Here is a 24,710-nt window from a genome sequence, read left to right on the forward strand (position 1 = left end):
TTGGGCGAGAAGGCCCTGCAAGGTGTCAGAGCAGCCCTGCATGTTCTCATGGCCAAGGTCCAGGGATAATATTGTTCCAGGCATATTAGGCTCTTCCATCCAGCATACTGGAAGTCATGACTATTTATACAACCACTTACAGAGCAGGTAGCTTGCTCTAGTCTCTGAGGCAAGGGAAGCAGCTGCGCAGGTAAGGATCCAAAGGAAAATAAGACTGCAGGTAGACTTGGATTGAATTCCAAGAGAAAGTGCAAGGCCCCAGCAGGGGACAGTGGTCATCTTTCATGTTGGATTAAAAAGGGAGACAGGACAAACTCAAGGTTACAAGGCTCTATGTGGAGGGTGGGGACCAGAATTGGAAATTACTGGTGTGGGGCGGGGGATGTGGGAGAAATAAGACCTGTGAGAAATTTTCAGATCAAGTCTCACCCTGCCCATGGTGGGAGAGATTCAAATGCTATACCTCCACTTTACAAATGAGGCATTAACAATTTATTATTATGCCCTCCATTTAAAGAATAGGTAGTTTCCTGAAATGTTGGCCATAAATAGTAATGACCCTTATTGAGCTCTTACAATCTGCCAGAAGTTAAACAGCTGACATCATTCAACTCACACAACCTCATTTTACGGATGAGATTTGGGGGTGGGGGGGTAAGACAGGTGGGGGTTGTCAAGCAGTTTGCTGACAGTTGCACAGCTTGGAAGTGGCAGGCCGGGATCATACCCAGACAGCCTAGTTCCAAAGCCATTTAAACACTGTGTCACTTCCTGCTTTCTGAGGCAATTTAGGGAGGCTTTGGAGTGAGGCTGCTGGAGTGTGAATCCTGGCTCTACCACTTACTAGTCGTGTGACCCTAAAGGTCATGGATCTCTCTGTGACTCATTTGTAAAGCGGAGGTAACAACAATGCCTACCTAAGATTAAAAGAGCTGATGACCAAAAAGCTGCTAGCACAGTGCCAGGCAAATCACAAGAGAGCATCAGTTTTAGTGACTATTATATTGCTGCACAATATATGCCAGTTTCCATTAACCAAACTGTATTTTTCACCCAACTTCCCTTAACAAATCAGTAAGTCATTGTGAGCAGGAAAACATGGCCCTGTACGATACTGTAAGTCACACAAAAGATGCAGAAAAGCTTTTTCATAATCATCTACTCAAAGGAACACGCCAATGTCTTGATAAGTTTGGAACAAATCAAAAGCATCTCACTAGGCTAAAGGCCCTCCACTGCCCAAGGGGGATGTGTGCACAACAGTGGGTTCGCTTCTGACAGGCGAGGCTGTAGCCCCAATGCAGTACAGGCTGCAGCGTACAGCCCCAGGCTCCCCTCTCTCTGAATTAGACTGTTCCAGGTAAGCTTTTCACTCTAGAGCAGGGGTGGGGAGCATCCAGCATGCGGGCCGTATAAGGCCCAAGAAATCATTTGGTCTGGCCCCACAAGGCATTAGGAGTGAGTTAATTAAATGTTTGACCAAATACAGTAGGAAAATCTTTAAAATAATTTTGTATGGCCTGAGAATGATGTTATAAATACACAAATAGCCTACTGTCTCCCCAAAGTTTCCCCACCCCTGCTCTAGAACTAGAACATTCTCTGTGGAAGCTGCAATTGTATGTCGTGTTTTTCTAGGGGGTGAGCATTTGGCTATCTCTCAGCTATGTGTTTATGTGATCACCAGGTGTGTCCTCTCTGTTTATCTGACATCCTTTGTCAGTATTTGATGCTAATGAGGGCCATGCTATGTAAAGAAGGTACTCATGCACGTACTCATATGTTCCTCCACCATTTATTTTGCTTCCCCAACCTGTGTGTCCCTTGTTTGAGAGGGGCCTCCTGGCCCTGCTCTGAACCCATGCTCTATCCAGTCCTTCTGGCTCTGCCTTGATTCTGTGCTCTGTCCCGGGTAGGGGTGGGAGTGACCTGTCATGAGCCATCCTAAGTTCCCTGTCAGCTCTCATAACTCTTCCTATTTGAAGGCACCATCCCACATCATATCAAACATATTCAAATATACCCTCGGCAAAAATCATTTTTGCTATAAAATGATTTTTGAATTTCTATCATTTCTTTTGAAAATATTTGCCTAGCAGCAACTCATTTTATTATGACTAACTGCAGTTAATGGACAATTTCAGAAATACTTAGAATTACTAAAAAGCAAAAAAAAAAACCTACAACTTTTTTTCAACTATAATGAAATGTTTATGAATTGAAAATCTTACCTATCAAGGAAGCTGAGCTATGCCATCCACAATGTCCAGGGGATGAAAAAGCCCTTCCCCTCCTGCCTGGGAACTCAGAACTTCCTCCCCCGGGTGCCATGCAGCCTCAGGCCAGAGCTGTGTGTGATAGGGACTGGTGGTGGAGTCAGGCCCAATGACCTTGGGATCCAGAATGAAAATTCTACCACTGCGTTTGAAACACAATGCCATTTACTGAAGATATAGAACAGAGAATTCTTTTCTTGAAGCCAAGAAGGGGCAAGTAGTGCTAGTGGGAAATCAAAGCACAAGCAAAAGGTGGTAGCCAGGGAGACCTGAGGTTTTCCCATAAGTTAGTGTGTCATGTGGTTGGGGTGGTGACAGGGCCAAGCTTCTGACTGTGTGGGGGTAGGTGGATTTCAGCGTTTGGGTTGTGCCGAGCCTTCTGTGAAGGTAGGGTTCGGGACCCAGGTCAGAAGGGTTGGGAAAGGGTCCCATGGGTCTGTGGAATAGCGCACAGAGCTGAGTGTGCAGGCGGGGAAGGGGACTAAAGGCCTGGAGACACCATGGGTGCCACATTCAGAATTTGTGTGGGATTGCTCTCTCTGGGAGGAGTTTTGTGAGACGCCGACCAGACCTTGACCAAGTTGCTGCTGCTGCTGCTGTACCAGCTGACAGCGCAGGAGCCCCCGGAACTGGAGAAGCCACTGCACCTCACGGAGCTTCCACCTGAGCCCAGGCCCCTGAGGCTGACCCGGCCACTGTGGCCCCCGCTGCCCAGGGTTCAGCTGCCCAGGCTTCCTCGGTCCCCAGCTCCTCCTCCCAGGGTGCCGCTGCCTCCGCCACCTTGGTGTTGCGGACCACTTCTGCAAAGAGTATTTGAGGTCAGGGAACCTGTGGGAGGTCTGCCCAGCAGGGCCCATCCCCACCTACTCCGGGGAGCCTCCCCCCTCTCCTCCAAACCATCCCTGGGCATTGCCCACTGAGATTCCACAGAGGGTGGGTAGAGCAGGCCTCCAGAGGGGGAGGGAGGTTGGTCCTTTGGGACCCAGAGCCACTAAGTTACACTCTGGACACTACTCAACAGCTCCTCCCAGCTTGCAGGTGTCTGATCTAACACCAACAGTGACCCACATTATTCCAAGAGGAGCAACTCCTTCCCAGAGAAAGAGCCCGGTACTCACGGAGGCTCAAAAAACTCTGGCATTCCCAGACATCCTGGTGGAAAACCAGACCTCAGTGTTAGCAATCTGCACCAGGTCCTCCCTTCCCCTAAATCACCTTGATTAGGTCAACAGCAGTGAAAGCCTTGATCCCCAACTCTTTCTTACTTTACCCGGGCCCTGGCCAGGTAGCTCAGTTGGTTGGAGCTTCTTCCTACACCAAAAGGTTGCAGGTTCAATTCCGGTCAGGGCACATGCCTCGGTTGCAGGTTCCATCCCATATCAGGGCATGTAGGGGCGGCAACAGATGGATGTTTCTCACATCGATAAAAATCAATAAAAACATATCCTCAGGTGAGGACTAACAAAATAATAATAATAATTTTTTAAAAAGAAATACACTGGATAGGTGTTCAAATAATCATGACACATATCCCTGTTTCTATTGGGTAAGGTTGGACTTACATGATTATTCTTTTCCCCTAACACTCTTCCAGAAGATTATTTCTGGGTCAACCCAACCTCTGCTCACTCGTCAGGATCCTCTTCATTCAACAAACATTACTTAAACCCACATGTGCCAGAGCCTATACTCAAGTGCCAGCCTACAGGAACCCACTCTTCAGAAACCTACAATCAAACCAATAATAAAGAAGTGGCCTGGTGATCAGGATAAATGCCAGCTCTGATCGCCAATAGGATGATCAGAACTGGCATTTATCCTGATCAACAAGAAAGCGCCTTCATCAAGAGCACGGAGTTCAAGGCTGGCTGTTAGTTCCTGAGATGTGGCATTTCTCACAACAGCAATTCCATTGTCAAAGTCGCTGCAGATTTGGTACCTCCAGAGCATGTTAAACAAGGACCTGGCTTACTCAGGAGTTCTGTTATCTGCTAGAGACCCACACCAACCGGGATGATGATGACAGCTGAAGAATGTTACCTGCTGCGCTGTGGAAGAGGCAGGTGCTGTCGGAAAGCCAGCAAGTCCAGTTTGGGCAACCCGCAGGGTCCTGGAGACACCTTTCCGCCTCCCGAGGAAAGTGAATCCTTGGAGGTGTTTGAACTCTTTAGGCAAAATTCCTGTGAACTTTGAGATTCACGTTACCTCCTCTTTCTTTTTGTTTTAACTGTGCCCGACTTTTGAGGGGACTCTGTCTAATGTGTATTTCTAGTGTTTGCAGACACCACACATGTATGTGCAGTAACTATTTATAAAACATGCATCCTTAAAACTGTGACTTCTCATCTAGTGTAGATCTTTCACTGAGCTGTAAAAACAACCTCTCACCAACCCTGGAGCAATACCCGCAGCTATGGCTGGGCTACATGGCTGGATAGTTCAGTCAGACTGCATTTATAACTATTGGTAATAACTCTGTCAGGCTTCCTTGGATTGCATTTTGTCTCGTGTTTGTCTGAGTACCCTCCTCCTCTGCCCTTTAAGATTCAAAATAGCAATGAAGGAAAACAACAGCTAATGATGCAATTCTCAGAGTATTGTAGAGGACTGGCATTATCTAGCATGAAGCAACTACTGTACAATTCTAGGGGTGACTCATCTTTATCAAATAAAGTTTTTCATTTCAATGAAAAAAAAGAAGTGACCTGAGAAAAATATTTATGCCTATGACTTCTCTTTACAGACATATGTTTTACAGCTAAAACATAAGGCATGAAGGTAGAGAAATCATTCCAAGATAAGATTCTGAAGGGGTCACTATTGCACAGAAAACAACTTTCCTGGATGTCTAGCAGCATCCTGAAGCCCTTAAAATGAGGAGCTGGGCCTGCCAAGGGCTACCACCACCTCCAGCAGCACTCACATGCACACACACAGTGTCTGGCAGCAGGCTCAGGCAGGAAAGCCATCAGGTATCTGGGCCTCCTGGGAAGCAGAGGGACTCCCACTAACCTGCACCCCTCATCCTCCAGTAGAGTTTGGTAGGTGGCAAGCTCAATGTCCAGGGCCAGCTTGACATTCGTCAGATCCTGGTACTCGTGTAAAAGCCAGGCCAGGTCCTCTGACTCAGTTCTGCCCCAATCAGGAGCCCAAGCTTGTGGGGCAGATATGCAAGACTCAGGCATCTGGAAAAGGCCCCCTGTGTGGCCCCACAGAGGATCCCATGCTTGTTCCTCTCCAGAGCCCTGACTCAGAACAATTGACTCCAATTGGATCATGTTTGGGAAATGGCAGTTGAAAACAGAATGCTGAATAGGAGGAAGAGGTACAAATAGGACCCTCACCTGTCCAAGCATGGTCCTCAGGAGAGTACTTTGCACTATTTCTCAAGCAGACAGGAGAGTTTGTGCTGCACCATCTCACTCCTTCCCTGTCAGGGTCGTGGGTTTGATTTTACAAGCTGAGGAGCCACAGACCTACGAACAACCATGACACTAAGCAGTTCATTGCTCGTGACCTTTGCCTCCTCCCAGCCTGTAAATGAGGCCCTACTACGAAGCTACTCCTTCCTCCCCATTTCCATCCCCCAGCCACCACTTCCTGAGCACCAATCTGTGCTGGGCATTGCACTGACCTCTCTGACTGGCTCTCCCTCTGTCCTAATGATCAGGAAGAGTCCTCTGACTTAAAACCCTTCTCCCCCTTTTCCTTACACCCCAAACCAACCATCATTTAGGAACCAGCAAGCAGCCCAGCCCTACCATGATGCTTATGTGACCATTCTGGCCCTTTGAGCTCTTCTGTCCTACAACTTCTGGGACACCTATTGCCCCTACCATGCCCATTAGTCAAATGGGAATGTCTTTCTTCCCTTCAACCAGTGTGGAAGCCCTTGGAGAGCAGGCCTCAGGCCTGGGACAGCCCTCCATGCACCAGCACTCAGCCTGCCTTGTAAACTTGGGAAATTCTTGGCTCCCCAAAAAAGCCAAGCCACAGCCTCATAAGCATAGGTGCCAATATTTAATCATATCTGACATTTGTGGAGTGTCAACTTTTTAAAACCCTTTCACTTATCTAAGCCAACAAACAAATGGGCAAACACTCCACACACAGACACACACCCTCCTATGACTCATAGACAAAATACTTCACACAACCTGTGACCACAAATGAAAATGACAAAAGCATTAAGCATGAACTGGTTTAAGATCTAATGCAGCCAGAAGGTAGATGCTGCCCCAACCTAACCAATGACTCTGCTTTTTGCCAAAAGGCATGAAAACTAGAGCAGGGAGTGAGGGTCAAGCAGAATGTTCAGAGAACTCAGGCAGGAGTGTTCAGCCCTTGTTTCTCCTAGGACTTCATTCCTCCAAGGGACACAGCATGGACCACAATTTATTCAGTCATCTCTCCAAACATCCATGCAATCATTTGTTAAGCTCCAACTTGTGTCAGGCACCAGGCGAGCCAATAGAAACACGATGATACACAAGACAGAGTCCATGGTCTGGAGGAGCTCACAGTTGTTGGGAGGAGTTAGTCATGTGAACAACTTCTTACATCGCATTCAAGTCAGTGTTTTTGATAGCAGATCAAACAAAGTACTATGGTCATAAGAAGAAGAACAGCTATTGAAAGCATCATAAAGGAAGTAATTTTGAGTGGGGTATTGAGAGATGAGTAGGAGTGGGCCCACTGGGTGGAGAGGAAAACACTTCAAATATGGATGAGGGGGTGGGTGTTTGTTAGAGATCCCACATGCTTGCAGAATAGGGGGTAAGGAAGAGGAGGACAGGTGATGGGAAAGGAACTGAAGGTGTAGGTTGAAACTGATTATGATGTTCTTTCTGTGCTATGCTGCAGAATTGGGACTCCATGCTAGCTGCACATCGGGACCACTGGGCAGCTTTTTTAAATTCTTATATTAATATTCATTAATTATTGTAGTATTTTCTTTTTTATTGTTTACACTTACAGACATCCCCCATTCCCCTTCCTTTTATCCACCTCCACCCAGGCCCTGCTCCTTCTCCTTCTGGCCTTCATCACACTGTTATCTGTGTCCATGAGTTATGCATATATATTTTTTGACTAATCTCTTCACCTTCTTTCATCCAGTCCCCCATTCCCCCTCCACTCTGACCTCTGTTTCATGGATCCATGCCTCTGGTTCTATTTTGTTCATAAGTTTATTTTATTCATTAGATTTCACATAAAAGTGAGATAACATGGTATTTGTCTTTCTCTGACTGGCTTATTTTGCTTAGCATACTAATCTCCAGGTCCATCCATGCTGTTGCAAAAGGTAGGAGTTCTTTCTTTTTTACAGCCATGTAATATTCCATTCCATGTAGTATTCCATGTGTAAATGTACCACAGCTTTTTTATCCACTCATCTACTAATGGGCACTTGGGCTGTTTCCAGATCTTGGTTATTGTAAACAATGCCAGTATGAACATAGGGATACATATATTTTTTCTGATTGATGTGTTGGGATTCTTAGGATATATTCCCGGAAGAGGGATCACTGTGTCAAAAGGCAGTTCATTTTTAATTTTTTGAAGAAACTTCATATCCTCAAGCCCCACTCCTGACCTCCTGAATCAGAATGTTAGGGAATGTGGCCCAGGTATCTGTATTTTTTAAAGCTACATTTTAATTCAGATGAGCGAATTCCTATAATTAATTCAGATGAACTAATTCCTATAAAGTAAGTAACTTAATTTAAAGAGGAAAATTCCACATTTTTGTGAAAGACTGGGGGAACAATAAGAGTCACTAGTCCTAAAAAAACCAAGATGGCAGCATAGGTAAACACCGGAAATTGCTGCCTCCCACAACAACTTCAAAAATACAACGAAAAGACAAAATGGACATCATCCAGAACTACAGGAAGGCTGGCTGAGTGGAAATTCTACAACTAGAAAGAAAGAGAAAAGCACACTGAGACTCAGAGGAGCTGCGGAAGTAAAGTGCAGAGGTATGGAGGCTCGAGAGTGTGCGCGCAAAGGGGCTGGCACCTGAGGATCCGGCTGTCTTTTTTAATCAGGAGGGAGTCACAAGCTCCCTACTGCTCTGAACTCCAGTTCCAGGAAGTCTCTGGGGACCCAGGACTCATACGGGGAGAAACTGGACTGTCTGGCAGCAGGCAGAACTCGGAACTGAGGGCTGCTTTCCCTCAGAGGTGCTTGCAGCGATTACCAGGACACTGAGACGCGGGGCACCTTAGGGCAGGGCTGAGGAGGAGCCATAGCTGCTTGCTCCGCCCTGTTGATTCCCTGAGACCCCGCCCCACCCACGCTGTGGCAGAGGCTTTTGCATATGAATGCCCTGGCCCTTTGCAATCTGAAAATTACCTAACAAATTGCAGCTGGGCCAGACAGACCCAGAGCTTCCAAGAGAAGGCCCAGGGCCCCACAGAAGCTTGCATTGCTTCACAGCTGGGCCTCATCTGGGCACATCCAAACCCCCAAAAAAGGAATGGGAATCTGCAGATCTCTTTGTAGCTCCTGCTGGGTAGCCTCAGGCAGGGGCTAAATTAGCACCTCCCTAGATCCAAGAGCCAGTGTACCCAGTGGTCAGAGTGGGACCATCCAATTACAACTCCTCAGATCCATAAGGAACACACTCAGGGGGCAGACTCAGTGAGCACCAAAGCCCCACTGAAGCAAGTCTTGCCCCAGAAGGGTGTCTTCAACACAGAAGTTCTCCCACTGCAGACACAGCTGATTCTCACAGCCAATTGGCCTGGAGGTCAATTCCTCCCAGTGATAACTACAACAATCAAGGCTTAACTACAACAAGACTACAAGACTGTGCACAAAGCCCACAAAGGGGTGCACCAAGAGTGTCCACCTCAGGTAACTGGAGAGGCTGAGCCACTGGGCCCTATAGGACACCTAGCACACAAAGCCACTCTACCAACACAGGGAAGCAGCCAAACTGCAGAGACAAAGAAACAGGTCACAAATGACAGAAATGGAGGAAAGCAAATGACTGGATATAGAGTTCAAAACCACGGTTATAAGGTTTTTCAAGAATTTTGTGGAAACCGCCGATAAATTTAATGAGACCCTGAGAATATGAAAAAAGACCAACTAGAAATTAAGCATACACTGACTGAAATAAAGAATAATATACAGAGATCCAACAGCAGACAAGAGGATCCCAAGAATCAAATCAAAGATTTGAAATACGAAGAAACAAAAAATACCCAACCGGAAAAGCAAAAAGAAAAAAGAGTCCAAAAATATGAAGATAGTGTAAGGATCCTCAGGGACAACTTCAAGCATACCAACATCCGAATTATAGGGGTGCCAGAAGAAGAGAGAGGACAAGATATTGAAAACCTATTTGAAGAAATTATGACAGAAAACTTCCCCTACCTGGTGAAAGAAATAGACTTACAAGTCCAGGAAGCACAGAGAACCCCAAACAAAAGGAATCCAAAGAGGACCACACCAAGACACATCATAATTAAAATGCCAAGGGCAAAAGACAAGAGAGAATCTTAAAAGCAGCAAGAGAAAAAAAGTCAGTTACCTACAAGGGAGTACCCATACAACTGTCAGCTGATTTCTCAACAGAAACTTTACAGGCCAGAAGAGAGTGGCAAGAAATATTCAAAGTGATGAATACCAAGAACCTACAACCAAGATTACTTTATCCAGCAAAGCTATCATTCAGAATTGAAGGTCAGATAAAGAGCTTCACAGATAAGGAAAAGCTAAAGGAGTTCATCACCACCAACCCAGCATTATATGAAATGCTAAAAGGTATTCTTTAAGAAGAGGAAGAAGAAAAAGGTAAAGATAAAAATTATGAACAGCAAATACATATCTATCAACAAGTGAATCTAAAAATCAAGTGAATAAAAAATTTGATGAACAGAGTAATCTGATGAATATAATAGAACCAGGGGCATGGAAAGGGAATGGACTGACAATTCTTGGGGGGATAGGGGTGTGGGGGTGCAGGAAGAAACTGGACAAAAATCGTACACCTATGGATGAGGACAGTGGGAGGGATAAGGGCAGAGGGTGGGTTGGGAACTGGGTGGAGGAGAGCTATGGGGAGGGGAAAAGAGGAACAACTGTAATAATCTGAACAATAAAAATTTAATTTTAAAAGAAAAAAGAGTCACTAGTCCTGTCTTCAAGCCAGATGTAGAGTTTTATGTAGTCCCAGAGGCAAAATATTTGCAATGCATGTAACTGGTGGATCTCAGAAACATCATGATGAGTGAAAGAAGCTTGATACAAAAATAATATATTCTGTGTGAAATTCCATCTATGTGAAATTCTACAAGAGGCAAAAGTGACAAGAAGCAAGCCCCAGCCTGGACCTCAGGGCTGGTGGGTGATTGACTGCAAAGGGGTGTGGGAGAGCATTCTGGAAGATATCCTGTATTTTGAAAGTGGTTGCAATTATAAGAATGCATACATTTGTCAGAACTCATTGAAATATACTCTGAAAATGGGTGCATTGTTATTGTATGCAAATTATACCTCACATAGGTTTATTTTTAAAGGGGGACAGGAAAAAAGAAAGCAAAAAAAGGGGGAGAGGACAGGAAGAGGAGACAGCTAGGACAGAATATTCACATTAAAGAAAATACGAGCTCTAAGCTGTTCTTTGGAATAGCTACTCCTAGGAACTTTGCTATATTTATTTGTCCCTATATATACCAGACCATAAGTCCCTTAAGGGGACAGCCATGTTATATTCATCTCTGTAGTCAGCAGGCTATTGATACATGGACTGAATTCTTGCTAAGTGAAATTTAAATAAATGGATGAATAGAATGGAAGTAGGCAAACTCACCCATGAATAATGCGTAGCATGAAAAGAAGAATAGATCAAAGAAGGAAACCAAGGAAACATCAATGCTTAAACAGTTTTTATGTTCTTTTTCATTATAGAATATTTCATCCATACATAAAATAACATAACAAATACCTATGTGCTCATGACCAAGATTAAGCAACCAGCTGGCCATCTCTCTTTTAATAATCAGTGTTATAGAATCCCCAATTTGAGATCCATGTGGAAAAATACCATACACATAAGTCAACTGCAGATCTAAATGTGAAAGATAAACAGTAAACCCTTTAGCAGACATCAGAGAATGTCTTCATAACATTAAAGTATAGAGCAGCGTACAAGACACAAAAAGTACCAAACAAAAGAAAAAGAATCTGATTAATTCGACTAAGTAAAATTAAGTAACTCCATTTATCTAAAAGCTCCACTAGAGAGTAAAAAGGCACCTTAGCCAGTTTGACTCAATGGATAGAGCATCAGCTCACAGACTAAAGGGTCACAGGTTCGATTCTTGGTTGCAGGCTCAATCCCTGGCCCTGGTCGGGGCGTGTGTGGGAGGCAACCAATCGATTTGTCTCTCTCCCATCAATGTTTCTCTCTGAGTGTCTCTCACCCTCATTTCCACTCTCTCTAAAAATCAGTGGAAAAAATATCTTCGGGTGAGGATTAACAAACAAACAAAAAAAGAGTGAAAAGGTAACCCACAGAGTGGGAGAAAATATTCATATATCGACAAAAAACTCATATCTATAAAACACATATAAACCTCTGGCTGGTTTGGCTCAGTGGATAGAGTGTTGGCCTGTGGACTGAAGGGTCTCAGGTTCTATTCTGAACAAGGACACATGCCCAGTTTGCAGGCTTGATCTCCAGTGGGTGGGGGGAGGAGGAGCATGTGGGAGGCAGCAGATCTATGATTCTTTCTCATCATTGATGTTCTATCTCTCTCTCCCTCTCTGAAATCAATAAAAATATATTTTTTAAATCTGTAAAATAGCAAGAAAATTATAGAAAACCCACCCAATTAAAAAAAATGGGCATAAGACAGGCACAAAAGAGGATATTCAAATGGTCAATAAATATATGAAAGGAGCTCAACATCATTAGCCACTATGGAACATGCAAATTAAAACCACAAAGATATATAATAGTACCCACTCCAAAAAGGCTAAAATACAAAAGAAAGAAAATACCAAGTGTTAACAAGAATGTGAAGTAATCAGAACATTCCTACACTGTAGGATGACGGCCTTGGTTAGCTGTTTGGAACATCTACTATAGCTGAACATACCCAAAGGCTATGGACATAGCAATCCCATTCCTAGGTAGACACAAAGCAATGAGTGCATGCCCGTGTTCACCAGACATGTGCTAGATTATTCAATGCAGCATTGTTCATAATAGCTGAAAACAGGAATCAACCATGTCTGCACATCAGTAATAGAATATGTAAATAAACTGGGGCTTAGTCACACGATAGCAGACTAATGAGAATGAATGGTGTACACCTGCACAACTGGTTTTGGATGAAGCTTGCTATATTGTATTAAGAAAAAATAGTACAAATAGAAACTGTATGATCTTATGTGTATAAAGTACAAAATCATGTAAAACTTACCTTTGCTGTTGGAATGGCAGTTTCCTGGGGTGAGGTGGGTTTGGGGAGTGGTTGGAAGGGAGCCAGGGTGGGGGAGCCTGGATCATGAGAGTATTTGTTTCTTGCTCAGGGTGCTGGTTACATGGGTGGGTTCAGTTTATGAAGAGTCATCAAGCTGAACACATGAGGTCTGTGCTCTTTTCTGTAGGTATAGTATAGTCCAGAAACAACGACTTTTTTGGACATTTTTTTCAATGTTGCAGAACTCAAACATTTAATGGTAGACAGAGGAAGAGAAGACCACAGAAGTACCTGAGCAGGCAAGGCAAGAGAGGCACAAGAAAATAAGGAGGAAAGGGGTGAACAACAGTGGCAGAGCTTCAAAGGATTAAGAAATAACAAAAATAGGCCACAGTGTGGAGCTTGATGCAGTCCCTGGAGACCTTAGGATGCAGAGTCAGTGGGTGGGCAGAGCGAGATCCTGGTGGGAGAGCACAAGGTGAAGGAGATGTGCTGGGCAAACTTGGCATCTTCTTGCTCCTCCCCAGAGGAAGTGAAGTTTCAGGAAAGGAGACCCTGGAGTCCTCTGCTGAATCAAACCCTCCTTATCTCTGGACAGTGAGCACACTGCCACAATGGCAGAATTCTCTACCCTGATCCATGGGGCTTCCCTCCACCACCACCACCACCACCCCCCGCCCCCCAGCCAGCTCCCTGCATGATTCAACAGAGCCAAAACCACCCAGATCACCAAACGAATGCTCAGCTCTGGTGGGAATTAGTAAGAATGCTGGAGAAGTGGCCTGATTTGTTATCATCAGGAATTTATTATAACCGGATCGACTCTGCCTTCTCACTCTGCACCAGCCACTGGGATTCGGCATTGACTTTGCTGTGCAGACACTACTCAGTAATAGCATTGCATTTCCTAGGGAATATTGCATTGTGACCAAATAGAGAATTCCAACTCAATTCCCAATTACCTATACAGCATTGAATGGGAGGATGGGGGTGAGAACATGGAGAAGGTTCCCTGTTCACAGAGAACTCTCCATCTGAGGAGGAAAGCAGGAGGCACACCCAGGACATTGAGTCACAGAGAGCCAGGAGCTTCAGGGCATGTGTTCAAGATAACTTTAGAGAGATTTTCCTCCACACCCGCTCACCATGAAACCTCAGGGGCCAGCAAGGCTTTACTAAGGGCACATTATGACAGACTAACTGTCTCGTTGTTATTGTGGGCAGCTTGCCTGGTACATCAGAGGATACTATAGATGTAGGGAAACAGGGTTCCAGCAAGATGCCAACTGGGTTGCTCATGAAGGAGATGAAGAAATATCTGGAGGGAGCAGAGCACCTTTAGACACACCTGTGTCTGGCTGAATCCCATACTCTGAGCTGGACAGTGACCCCTGAAGGACTGCTCTGTCCTCAACCCTCACTCATTCTATATTTATTTAGTATCTGCTCTGGGCGCAGAACTGCCAGGTGCTGGGATCACAAAGACAAAGAACCAATGCCTGCTCTCAAGGAGGTCACAGTCTTGCAGGGGAGACCCTGATTCAAACAAGTGATTTAAATGAAAACATTCATGAGACATTATGGGAAAGGTGAACTGGGATTGGATATTTGATCATATTAAAGAATTAATGTTTAGGCTGTTAAGGATGATAATGTTGTTATTATTTTGTTATTGAAAGAATCCTTATCTTTTAGAAAAACTTACAAAATATCTTTATAAACAAAATGCCATCACATCTGGGATTTGCTTCAATATAATCTGGAGAGGTAAGAGAAGTTGTTAGAATAGAGATGAAATGAGATAATGGGTTGATTGTTGAGCTGGGTGGTGGATACAGAGAATTTCATCACACTATTCTCTCTATTTTTATATTTGTTTTAAATTTTCCACAACTAAGAAGTTTTTAAAGAGATACTTCCCCTGAGGTTAAATATAACATCTTTATTCACTATTATAAATAAGAAGGTTTTAGTTAAGTGGAGTTTTTGTTTCCAGTATGCCCAAATGGGGGCACCTTTGCATATAGCACAAATGTATACCTGGCCTAAACCTAGTAAGAGTAGCAAGAAGTTTGATGGCAGAAGCAGAATTCAAAAAATAATTTAACAGTGTAGCGCTTGAGTCAAAACTAACAGAAAGATTTAACAGAGATTAATGTAAGTTAAAACCTTACACATCTATTAAAATAAAGCAGCTGTGTAGTTTATCATGGGAGACAGTTTCACAATGGCTAATACAAAAATGGCACAAGCTCCTGATGAGTCTGCAGCGAACTCACCTGCAAGGTTAGAGGATGCATCAAGAGAAGCCCCATCCCCCACCCCTTTTCCTGGGCTAGTGGGGGTTAGATTGGGTTCCAGGCGTCCAGAAGATGTCTATGGGAGGGCACCCACGAAGAAGCCCAAAGCAGAGGAGGAAATGGACGTGTCCACATGGAGAAGGAATTTTAATAAAGGGAAAACCTTTCATAACATTTGTAGGTTCTCATGCACAAGGTGACTTAGGGTTTGGCTGCTCCCTATGGCCACAGAGGGGGAAAACTGGGACAGTGAGTGAAATTTATAAGGCAGGATTCAGCTTAGCATCCCCTGTGAGAGAGAGGAGGACTCCAGTGTCTAAATATTAAGAGGGGTTTCTCTTTATGGTCTCAGAGATCATTTCTAGTCTTGAGGATCCAATTCCTCAGAAATCAGCAGTGGGTGACCCTAGAAATAATGATGGTAACATCTCCCATTTGTTAAATACTTACCTTGTTTTAGGATCTGTGCTAAGCTTTAGCATGCCTTATATTATTTAATCAGTTCATTAGTCAACAAGTGCTATGTAGTGCACATTTTCTGTTCAGTATTATGTAATATACAAATATGTGATAGAGCCTCTCTTAAAATAATTTATAATCTAAGTTCTAATCAATATTTGCACACATGTACTGCAATATCTGTATGAATATATTTCATTTTATAAAGTTCTTTTTACAAAGTACATAATTTTATGTATTCCTTGAAACATCCAGATATTATTTTATTGCCACATTAATAAATACTAACAGTTAATATTTTAAATCACTCTCTTTGTGAGTGCCCAGTTTCTAATGCTGCCCAGCATGAGCTTAGTTTCAATTTAAAAATACTAGCTTTTAAATTTTATTTATTTTTATATCCCTCTCATCTCAATACAGGAGTTAAATTAAAAATAATAAAGAGGAAGAAAATATTCTAATCACCCAATGACAAATACTCCCCAGCATCTGGGGTAAAAATGGAAACATACAAATATAGTTCAGTTCTATTATCCATAAGACTTTGACAGATAAATAAAAAAGAAATATATTTTGGTCTTGGTTTTAAAGGGAACACAACAAAACGAACGAGTCTATTTTACAGTTGAGCTTTAGACCAAATGTTTATTTGATCTTAAAGCAGAAAATCTGTGAGCAAATGCAAATGATTAGAGCTAAAGTAGGGACTGGAAGAAGTTTTGTTTGAAGAGAGCATGGCTCAGGAGCAGGGTCAGCCTCCAAAAATAGAAAATTCCCTCAGGCATCTGGACCCGATTTCAGCACCAAGGACAGAGCAGGGTTCTAAATAAAGTGAGCCTCTGGGACCAAGGACACTCCACCACCTTCCCCCCCCCCCCCCAAATTTACTGGAGGTTCAGGGGGAAACTACACATGTTATCAGTATAGTATGGAGGTTACAAACATAGATTCTGGAGTCCAACTACCTAATGTTCAAACCCTACCACTTGCTATGATCTTTATGTTCCTTCATCTTTTCCTCATCTGTAAAACAAGGATAATTATACCTACCCCATAGGGTCCTTCTGAAAATTAAATGAGTTACATGTGAAATTCTCAGAACAATGTCTTGACAAGTAGTAATTAGTAAATAGGAATTTTCTTCATGTATTGATTTTCTAGAACCTTGAGATCTCAGGATATAGAAGGGGAAAGATTTAAGGTAGAGTGCTGTAAAAAAGTGTCGCTGGGGGAGAGGGTGGCTGCCATTGAATCATAAGGATTGAAGATATAGGACAGCTTTTGATCACATTCTTTAGACCATCCTGACCTAAAGATCCCAAGGGGGAAGATAAGGAAAGGCTGCCCCAGAGGTGACCCAAACTGGTCACTGCAGTTAGTAAGTTAACTGTCCCTGAGCCATTTGGAGCTCTTGACATGGGCCACGGAAGCCAGTATAAGAAGCATGCCAACCCCAGGGTGTGGCTTGCTCTGGGCTGGATCCAGAAAGAGTGAACCACATCATGGCAGTCGGGCAGATTGTACAGTCTGACCCAGTTGGCTTAACCCCAAGGATTCCCTCAGCACCCTCATTATCTTCTCATCTTTCACTCATTCCACACATCGCTGCTAACATAACATTCTGCAGGCCATATTTTCAGTATATTGCCCTCTGTTTAGCAAATACCTTGGGTCATTATTAATCTGAAAAATGTATAAAGCCAATTGTACCATAATATATTACAGTTTAACAAAGAAAAGGAAATAGAGAGCTGAGACTAGACAAGGCAGAGTTTCTACTGCCACCATATCAAGATTGGCTGACACTAGCCTTTGGGATGTGTTGTCTGCCTGTTAGGAAACTCTAAGTGTTCTGCTCTAGCAAATATATAAAATTTGTATCCCTGAGCCCAAAGGGAGAGTGTAGGGCACTGCAGTTCATCAAGAGTTGTTGAGGCCCTTCTTTGCCACTGCATCCAATGACCAACAGTCCTATGAAACTTGGTTCTCAAGTTGGGTCCTTGCCTTGGCCAGAGTCCTCATCAACCTGCACTTATCACCATCCAGCATCTTCTATGGGTGGCAATCTTCACATCCAAGGCCAATTTGATGTTCATTAGCTCCTAATAGTCATGCAAGAGATGGGTCAAGTCCTCTTTAGCCTGCTGCAGGCCTCCCTGAGCTCTGCCAAATTGTCCTGGCCATCTCTGGGGTCAGTTCACCATGCTGCTCAGAATCAACAACTGCTACCTGCAGGTTGGCATTCTGAAGTGAGAGAGGGGAGAAGAAGAGGACTGAATCTCTAAACCCATCTGGACATGTGGCAGATGAGCACAGGCCTCTATCTGTCTCCTTAATGAAAAATCTCTAACCTGTATACTGTGTAACTGACCATGCTAACTTATTTTTCCCATATCATTCATATCCACGTAGCTACACCATGCTGGGAAATTCCAGTGGTCATTTGAGTCCTTACCCAGATATAATGGTCACTTGCTTCCCAAACTCTTAGGAAGGGATAATCCATGATCTGAGACCTCAGAAATTCAGCCCCACTTATTTTATGTAGTTTTAGAGCCTCACGCACTGAAATGAGAGAAGATAATTCCATCTTGAAGGTGATGGATGGGGGTAGAGGTAACATGAAGCCCTTGCTCTGTCTTGTATCACCGGGGATGCCACATTACTGGAGGTTTCAATGAGGACCTGAAAAGCTGCCCATCTGCTAGGTCCAAGTGCCCTGTTGGCATCCCAGGGCACCACTAAGAGTTACAATTTCAGGCTTTAAGGAGCTACACCTGCCTATTTCTTAACATTTTCAATCCTGGCCCCCAGCCTCTGGACCATCCTGTTGAGTGGTGCAATCTCATTCTTGGTGTTCCTTAGGTTATTGCCATGTCTGATGACTATGGTCAGCAAGTCCTCAACCTGGAAGTGGGGGGAACAGGTTAGGGAGGGATTATCTCTAAACCTCAAACATGTACATATAAAAAGGGGAAATAGGGTTGCAATCAATTCAGAAAGTCTTACTATCACATAAATATCCACCAGACATTAGGAGTGGGGGGAAAATCACTTAACTGAAAATCATGGCTGCTCTTAAAGATATTATGCAGCCCTTACTGGTTTGGCTCGGTGGATAGAGCGTTGGCCTGTGGACTGAGTGGTCCCAGGTTCAATTCTGGTCAAGGGCATGTACCTTGGTTGCAGTCACATCCCCAGTAGGGGTTGTGCAGGAGGCAGCTGATTGATGTTTCTCTCTCATCGATGTTTCTAACTCTCTAGCCCTCTCCTTTCCTCTCTGTAAAAAATCAATAAAATATATATTTTTTAAAGAAGATATTATGCAGTAGAATGAAAACACTGCAAGTTTGTAAAAGAAATTTCAGTGGATTTCCCAATGAATAAAATGTGCATTCTCTGAGAAATTGCCAGGAGGGGCTGGAGGTGAAGGAGCAGGAGCCCTGGGAAAGGCTGGTGGGTCCAGGTTGATGCAGTGACCCTCATTTCCTTTGGCCTCGTACAGAATCTCAGCCTCGACCTTGCTCCTCAGCCTTGACCTCAGTAATGATGCCATCCAGGTCCAGATGCCAGTTTTTGTCCATTGAGAGGATTACAGATATGTCATTGGATTCCAACAGGACCTGATTGTACTCCTAAACACACACAGGGCACACCATTGGGCAGTCTCACCATCTCTATATGATGTGCTGAACCTTCCATCCACTGGGTCAGGAATGTTGTGGAGGTCATTCATTCATTCAACAAATACTTTTTGAGCACATATTCTGTGCCAGACACTGACCAGGTGGTGGGGAGTGTACAAAAGTAATGCTGTCCCATCTCTCATGGAACAGTCTAGTGACTGCCTGAACAACCTTCTCACCATCATCTTTGTTTTCTTTTTTCCCCATTCTTCCATCTTCAGTCCATCAAAGTCCCATCTCTGGGTCAAGGCCGGAACCTTCCTTCCCCCTCCTACTGCAGAGGCTGAGCCCTGGTGGGGGACTCACACAGCATGTAATCTGAGACACAACAGAGTCCTGATCTCCACCTTCAGCTGGATGCTCAATCTTTCCCTTGTCCTGTCAGCTTCTCATTCATTTCCCTTGACCTCTGTCACAATTTTCTACCACTCTCCTGAGCCCCTACTTAGTCCCCATTTCCTGCCCTCGGAAGATGACCTGGCTTTCTACTTCTCTAAGAAAATTGAAGCTATAATAGGTGATCTTTACTCAGCATCTTTTGTGTTTTCACTCTTACCTGCCTCAGCACCTGCCTTATTTTCTTTTCTCTTGTACAAGGCTACAACACAGCCTCATAACTCATCTCTAGGTCTTTACTCCATCAGTTACCTCCTCCCTCTCATGTTCTCAATGCCTCCTCTATGCTCAAGTCTTTCCATCCTTAAAGTCCCTCTCTTGGCCCATGACACCTTGTTATCATCCTGTCTCTTCCCCTTCTTAACTAAATGTCTCAAAGGGTAACCCAAAATTCACCTTGTCCACTTCCCCATCACTGATCTATGAAATCATGGGCACCACACCCCTGAAAGTACATTCCTTGCTGACTTCCTAAAAGCCAAACCCAAAAGATACCCTCCAGGTCTCATCCTCCCAGATCTCTCTGCTGCAGTTGGAATGTAGTATTAGCTTTTTCACTAGGTATTAACCATCATTTTCAGTATCACTAATTTGCACATATTTTTTAATCCCCACATTCCTTAAAGGGCTACAATCCACATAAGTAGGTTCCAAGTCCTCATTCTTATGTAGCTTGGCAACTTTCTTGTGGCTGTGGTGGACAAACCATAGATAGATCTGATTTGTCAGGGAATATGGACAAAACACTCCTTGTTGATGAGAGCACACACCCATCCCTTGCAGGCTGAAGTGCATCTAAAGCCATAATATCCTGTGGGAACCTGAGCCACTGGAGAGAAATAGTAGTGTCCTTACTGTCTTATTCTAGAAAGGCAGTGCCAACCCTGCATGGAGAGATGTAGCAGCAGGCCAGCTGCAGAAACTGGGGAACAAGGAGAGTCAACAAGGGTTTGGGGATAGTTTTTCTCCTCCCCAGATCTCAGGGCTCAGACACAAAACCACCAGGGCCACCATGTGCAGTTGTGCAGGTGGTATCCTGTGCAAGAGTTCCAAACAAGAGTGGGTCAATACTGAGAGGGAGTAAATGAAGCAGACCTTAAACCCTACAAGGCTTATCCTGCTTATTTCTCCCTTAGCTTCACCACACACTCCACCATCTCCTCTACCACTGTAGACATGATCTTGGAGGTGGCCCCTCCCCATAACTTGGCCCCACCTTCCTACAGAGAAGAGTGTGAGTGAGAGCTAAAATTCAGCCCACACTCTGGTCACCAAGCTATGTGCTGTAGCATGGGCTGTGTCCATCCAGAGCACAATCACCTTTTCTTTACACAAAGTGTTGTCCTTTGCCAAGTCACGTGCTTGTGGAGCTGTGTCTACACAGGGTGAACACCTGTTTCCAATGCACAAAAAGACCAGAGAGGCCAATGAGGGAGACCTCAGAACACCAGAGCTGGACATTGTGAATCTCAGGGTAAGGAGAAACCACTGCTAGAAAATCTTCCCTTCCCCTGTATCTCACTGGCCTTTGGGTTGGTGGAGTCATATTGTAGTAAAACTGTCTGAGTTCAGCCCTAACCGGTTTGGCTCAGTGGATAGAGCATCGGCCTGCAGACTCAAGGGTCCCAGGTTCAATTCTGGTCAAGGGCATGTACCTTGGTAGTGAGCACATCCCCAGTGGGGGGGGGGGGGTGCAGGAGGCAGCTGATTGATGTTTCTCTCTCATCGATGTTTCTAACTCTCTATCCCTCTCCCTTCCTCTCTGTAAATAATCAATAAAATATATTTTTTAAAAACTGAGTTCAAATCGTGGCTCCCCACCTTCTAGTTACATGATCTTTGGTAAGTTGTTTAACTCAGTGTGCCTTGTTTCCTTCAATAAGGTGAGAGTAACAATAATATCTACTTCACACGTTGTTGGGAGGGTTCTATTATTTTAGAACAGGTCCTGGTGCATAACAAGCACTAAGTCCACATGAGCTCTTAGCTCACAGTGTCATCTGTACAATGACAGAAAACCAGGGCCACTGTGTACAGCTATGCAGGTGGTATCAGCCCATCAACCAAACGTCACACCCTCTTATCACCAGCGTCCTCATTCTCCAGATTCCGTGTGTGTTGTTGATGTTATTGCTGCCATCATTTCTGTTTAGTGCTTTTCTGTTTCATAAAGGCAGGCATGTAGATGTGAGTGTGTGTGTGTGTGTGTGCACATACACATGTGCATGTATGCCTAGGTGTATGTTGTCAGAAGATCAGGGCAGACATCAGCCATGTGTGGATGGAAAAACTAGACAGGGTGATTCACCCCTATATTAAAAATTGTACTTAGTTCTAATGGAAGAGCAATAATTATCCAAAGCTGGAAAAAAAATTGTTAGGACTACCTCAAGTCTCGGTTTTCTTTGTACTTCCACCACAAAGTGGTATTGTTGGCCAGCTAAGACCCTGCATCTTAATCACCAGTTCCTCGGGGCAAAAAGTGAATGAAATAAATGTATGGGCATTCAAATGCGAACTGTGCTGGCCTTGACTATGAGTAACCCCACCTTTTATAAGGCAGACCACCTGGCTTGAAACAAACCAGTGACTAGTCTTAAGGTGGGAGTGAGAAAGGAGCTGTAGTGCATGCCTTTGCTAACTGCTCTCCTCGGTTGGGTGGGTTGGGGGTGGTCAGCCTGAGCACCCGAGAGGCAGGGAAATAGTTTATCTCCATCAGCCAGGGAATAGCTAACGAGAGACATTTCTTCAGGAACCTTGGACAGCGTGAGGCCCTCAGGATCTCAACCAGTGGGAGAAAAAATTCCCAGACTGGATAGAGAAGGCGAGAGAGGCTGGGGAAACAGACCCAATCCGCACATCAGTCCCTGCCCAGCCACAGCTCAGCTTTGCTAAATGCCCTGGGCAAAGGTTTACACCTAACCAGAGACGCCCACTCCACTGACAATCCCTGCAGAATTTTCTAACAGTCTTCATATATGTGGAGTGCTGCCCACTGCCTCTGGTCCTTCACCTCCAGGGTCTTCAAGGTTCTGGAGATTTTCTCCACTCTCCCCAGGGGACTAGCTCTTACTAAAAGAGAAGTATTCCCTTCCCCACCTTCCCCCCGCATCCAAACCCCAGTCTAGCAGCCAACTGGCTGCTCCCTTTGCCCCTGTCTTAGGTCCGGTTCCTAAGAAACAGCCTCTAAGAAGGAGTTTGTGGGCAGGAAATGTGTTGGGAATGTTCTTAGAGTCAATATTGAGAGAGTGAATGAAGCAGATCCTAAATCCTACAAGGCTTATCCTACTTATTTCTCTCTTAGCTTCACCACACTCCACCATCTCCTCTACCACTGGAGACATGATCTTGGAGGTGACCCCTCCCCATAACTTGGTCCCACCTCCCTACAGTCCTGTTAGCCCCTCTGGCCTCCCTCTCCCTGAGCTAGGTTCTATGTTCCTCACTCCACATCAACTATTCTCAGCATCCCCACAGGCACTAATTCTAGCCCAATTATCAATGGTGCAGGGATTCTGTACTTCTGAGTGTCTCAGGTGCTGTTGAAGTCCTTGAGTTGGGTGAGCAGATTAATGAGAAAAACAAAATGTCCACCCAAAGAGAACATGAACTGAATGAACGAGGAGGCAATTCACAGAAAATGACCATTAAATAGCAAATCGAGACATTTATAATACTCAACCTCAGTAACAATAAAAGAAATGAAAATCAAACCTAGAAAATAATCAAAAATTAAAAGGAATACCTAAGTGTTCATAAGACTGGAGAAACAGAAAGTCTTATATGCTACTTATAACGGTATCCATTGGTACAATCTTTCTGTATAGCAGTTTAACAATACTAGTGTAAATAAAAAAAAAAATTTAAGTGGCTTAGCATTCTACATCTAGGAAATTATCTTAAAGAATGAATAGACAAATGTTCAGAGATGTGTGGGTTCATTGTAACAATGTTTACTATAGTTGAAAAAAGTAGAAATGACTAATGTATCAAAATGTGCTTCATCCATATAATGGAATATTGTACAGTCATTAAGAATGATGAGCTCAGCCATGGGGACCAACGGCAGGGTGTGGCTCCTGGAAGTCAGTAATGGGGACCAGATGGGAGGTTCCAGGGTGCCCCAGGCTGGAAGCCGAGCCTCTGGCCCTGGGGAGATGGATACTGCAGAAGAGACTGAAGTCTTGGAAGAAGAGAGATTGGTGCTGTCCACCTCTTCCATCCCTGAATCAGAATTTGACGCTGTGGTTGGACCTATCATGGATGCCAAGTTCCAGGCCCTGCAGAGAAATTTCATGGACAAGGACTACCAGGAGTTTGAAGACACAGAAGAGAATAAACTCACCTGCATGTCAATTGCTAATGACTACCTTTCTTTGGAAGAAAAATATATTAATCCTCTCATTAATCTGCTGGAGAGGATTCCTGGATTCAACATGGCAGCCTTCACAGCAACATTTAAGCACCATAAAGATGAAGTGGCTGATGACATATTTGACATGCTGCTCACATTTAGGGACTTTCTGGCATTTAAAGAGATGTTTCTGGACTATGGAGCAGAAAAAGAAGGCTGAGAACTTAAGCAGTGGTTTAGTGGTGATTTTGTTGTGCAAGTCATCTTCTGAACTGGCTTCCCAGAACTGTCTGCCACACTAGCTCCTGCCCCCAGGCTATGGGAACCTTCTGGACATAATGAACTCAGTAGTCTGGGAGAGGCTCCTGCTCTTGGAAAGACTGCAGCTCTTCATTAATGTTAGGGACTGTGGGTCAACAAGATAATGATCTGACCCTCCCAGGACTTCTGCTTTTCCTGAATCACCTCTTGTGTTCAGTAACCCCTAGTACTTCTGCCAAAGCAGACACCTCTGTCGGGTGCTTTTGCAAGTCAGACTGCCCTGGGGCAAGACTATGTGCAGCATTCCACCTGAAGGACCTTCCCCAGCACACAGGTTCCTGTGTCAGCAAAGTGGAATAACGCCATGACAAGCCCTGCCTGTTCCAAACACCACAAGCAGGCTCTGCCTGAATCGTCCATGTGCTCCCAGCGCTTGAGTAAGAGTTCAGTGCTTCAAACCCAGTGGGTCACCTGTGTGCAGTTTTTTACTATTTGGCAGTGCCTACCTAGGGTGTTAAACAGCTGCCCCTGTCTTC

General features: G+C 44.3%; 1 protein-coding gene across 1 annotated transcript; it reads left to right on the top strand.

The window, feature by feature from the left end:
- The first annotated feature begins 23,818 nt into the window (after positions 1-23,818).
- LOC132226111 (ADP-ribosylation factor-like protein 2-binding protein) lies at positions 23,819-24,133 on the top strand. The gene has a single exon (XM_059680978.1). It carries the CDS (start codon positions 23,819-23,821, stop codon positions 24,131-24,133), a length of 315 nt encoding a protein of 104 aa, XP_059536961.1.
- The last annotated feature ends 577 nt before the right edge of the window (positions 24,134-24,710 follow it).

The sequence above is a fragment of the Myotis daubentonii genome, chromosome 2 (assembly GCF_963259705.1).
Source record: "Myotis daubentonii chromosome 2, mMyoDau2.1, whole genome shotgun sequence".
NCBI classification, from domain to species: Eukaryota; Metazoa; Chordata; class Mammalia; order Chiroptera; family Vespertilionidae; genus Myotis; species Myotis daubentonii.

Excerpts from the sequence above, each read along its gene's own strand:
- LOC132226111 (XM_059680978.1), top strand. The coding sequence starts at position 23,819 with ATGGATGCCAAGTTCCAGGCCCTGCAGAGAAATTTCATGGACAAGGAC.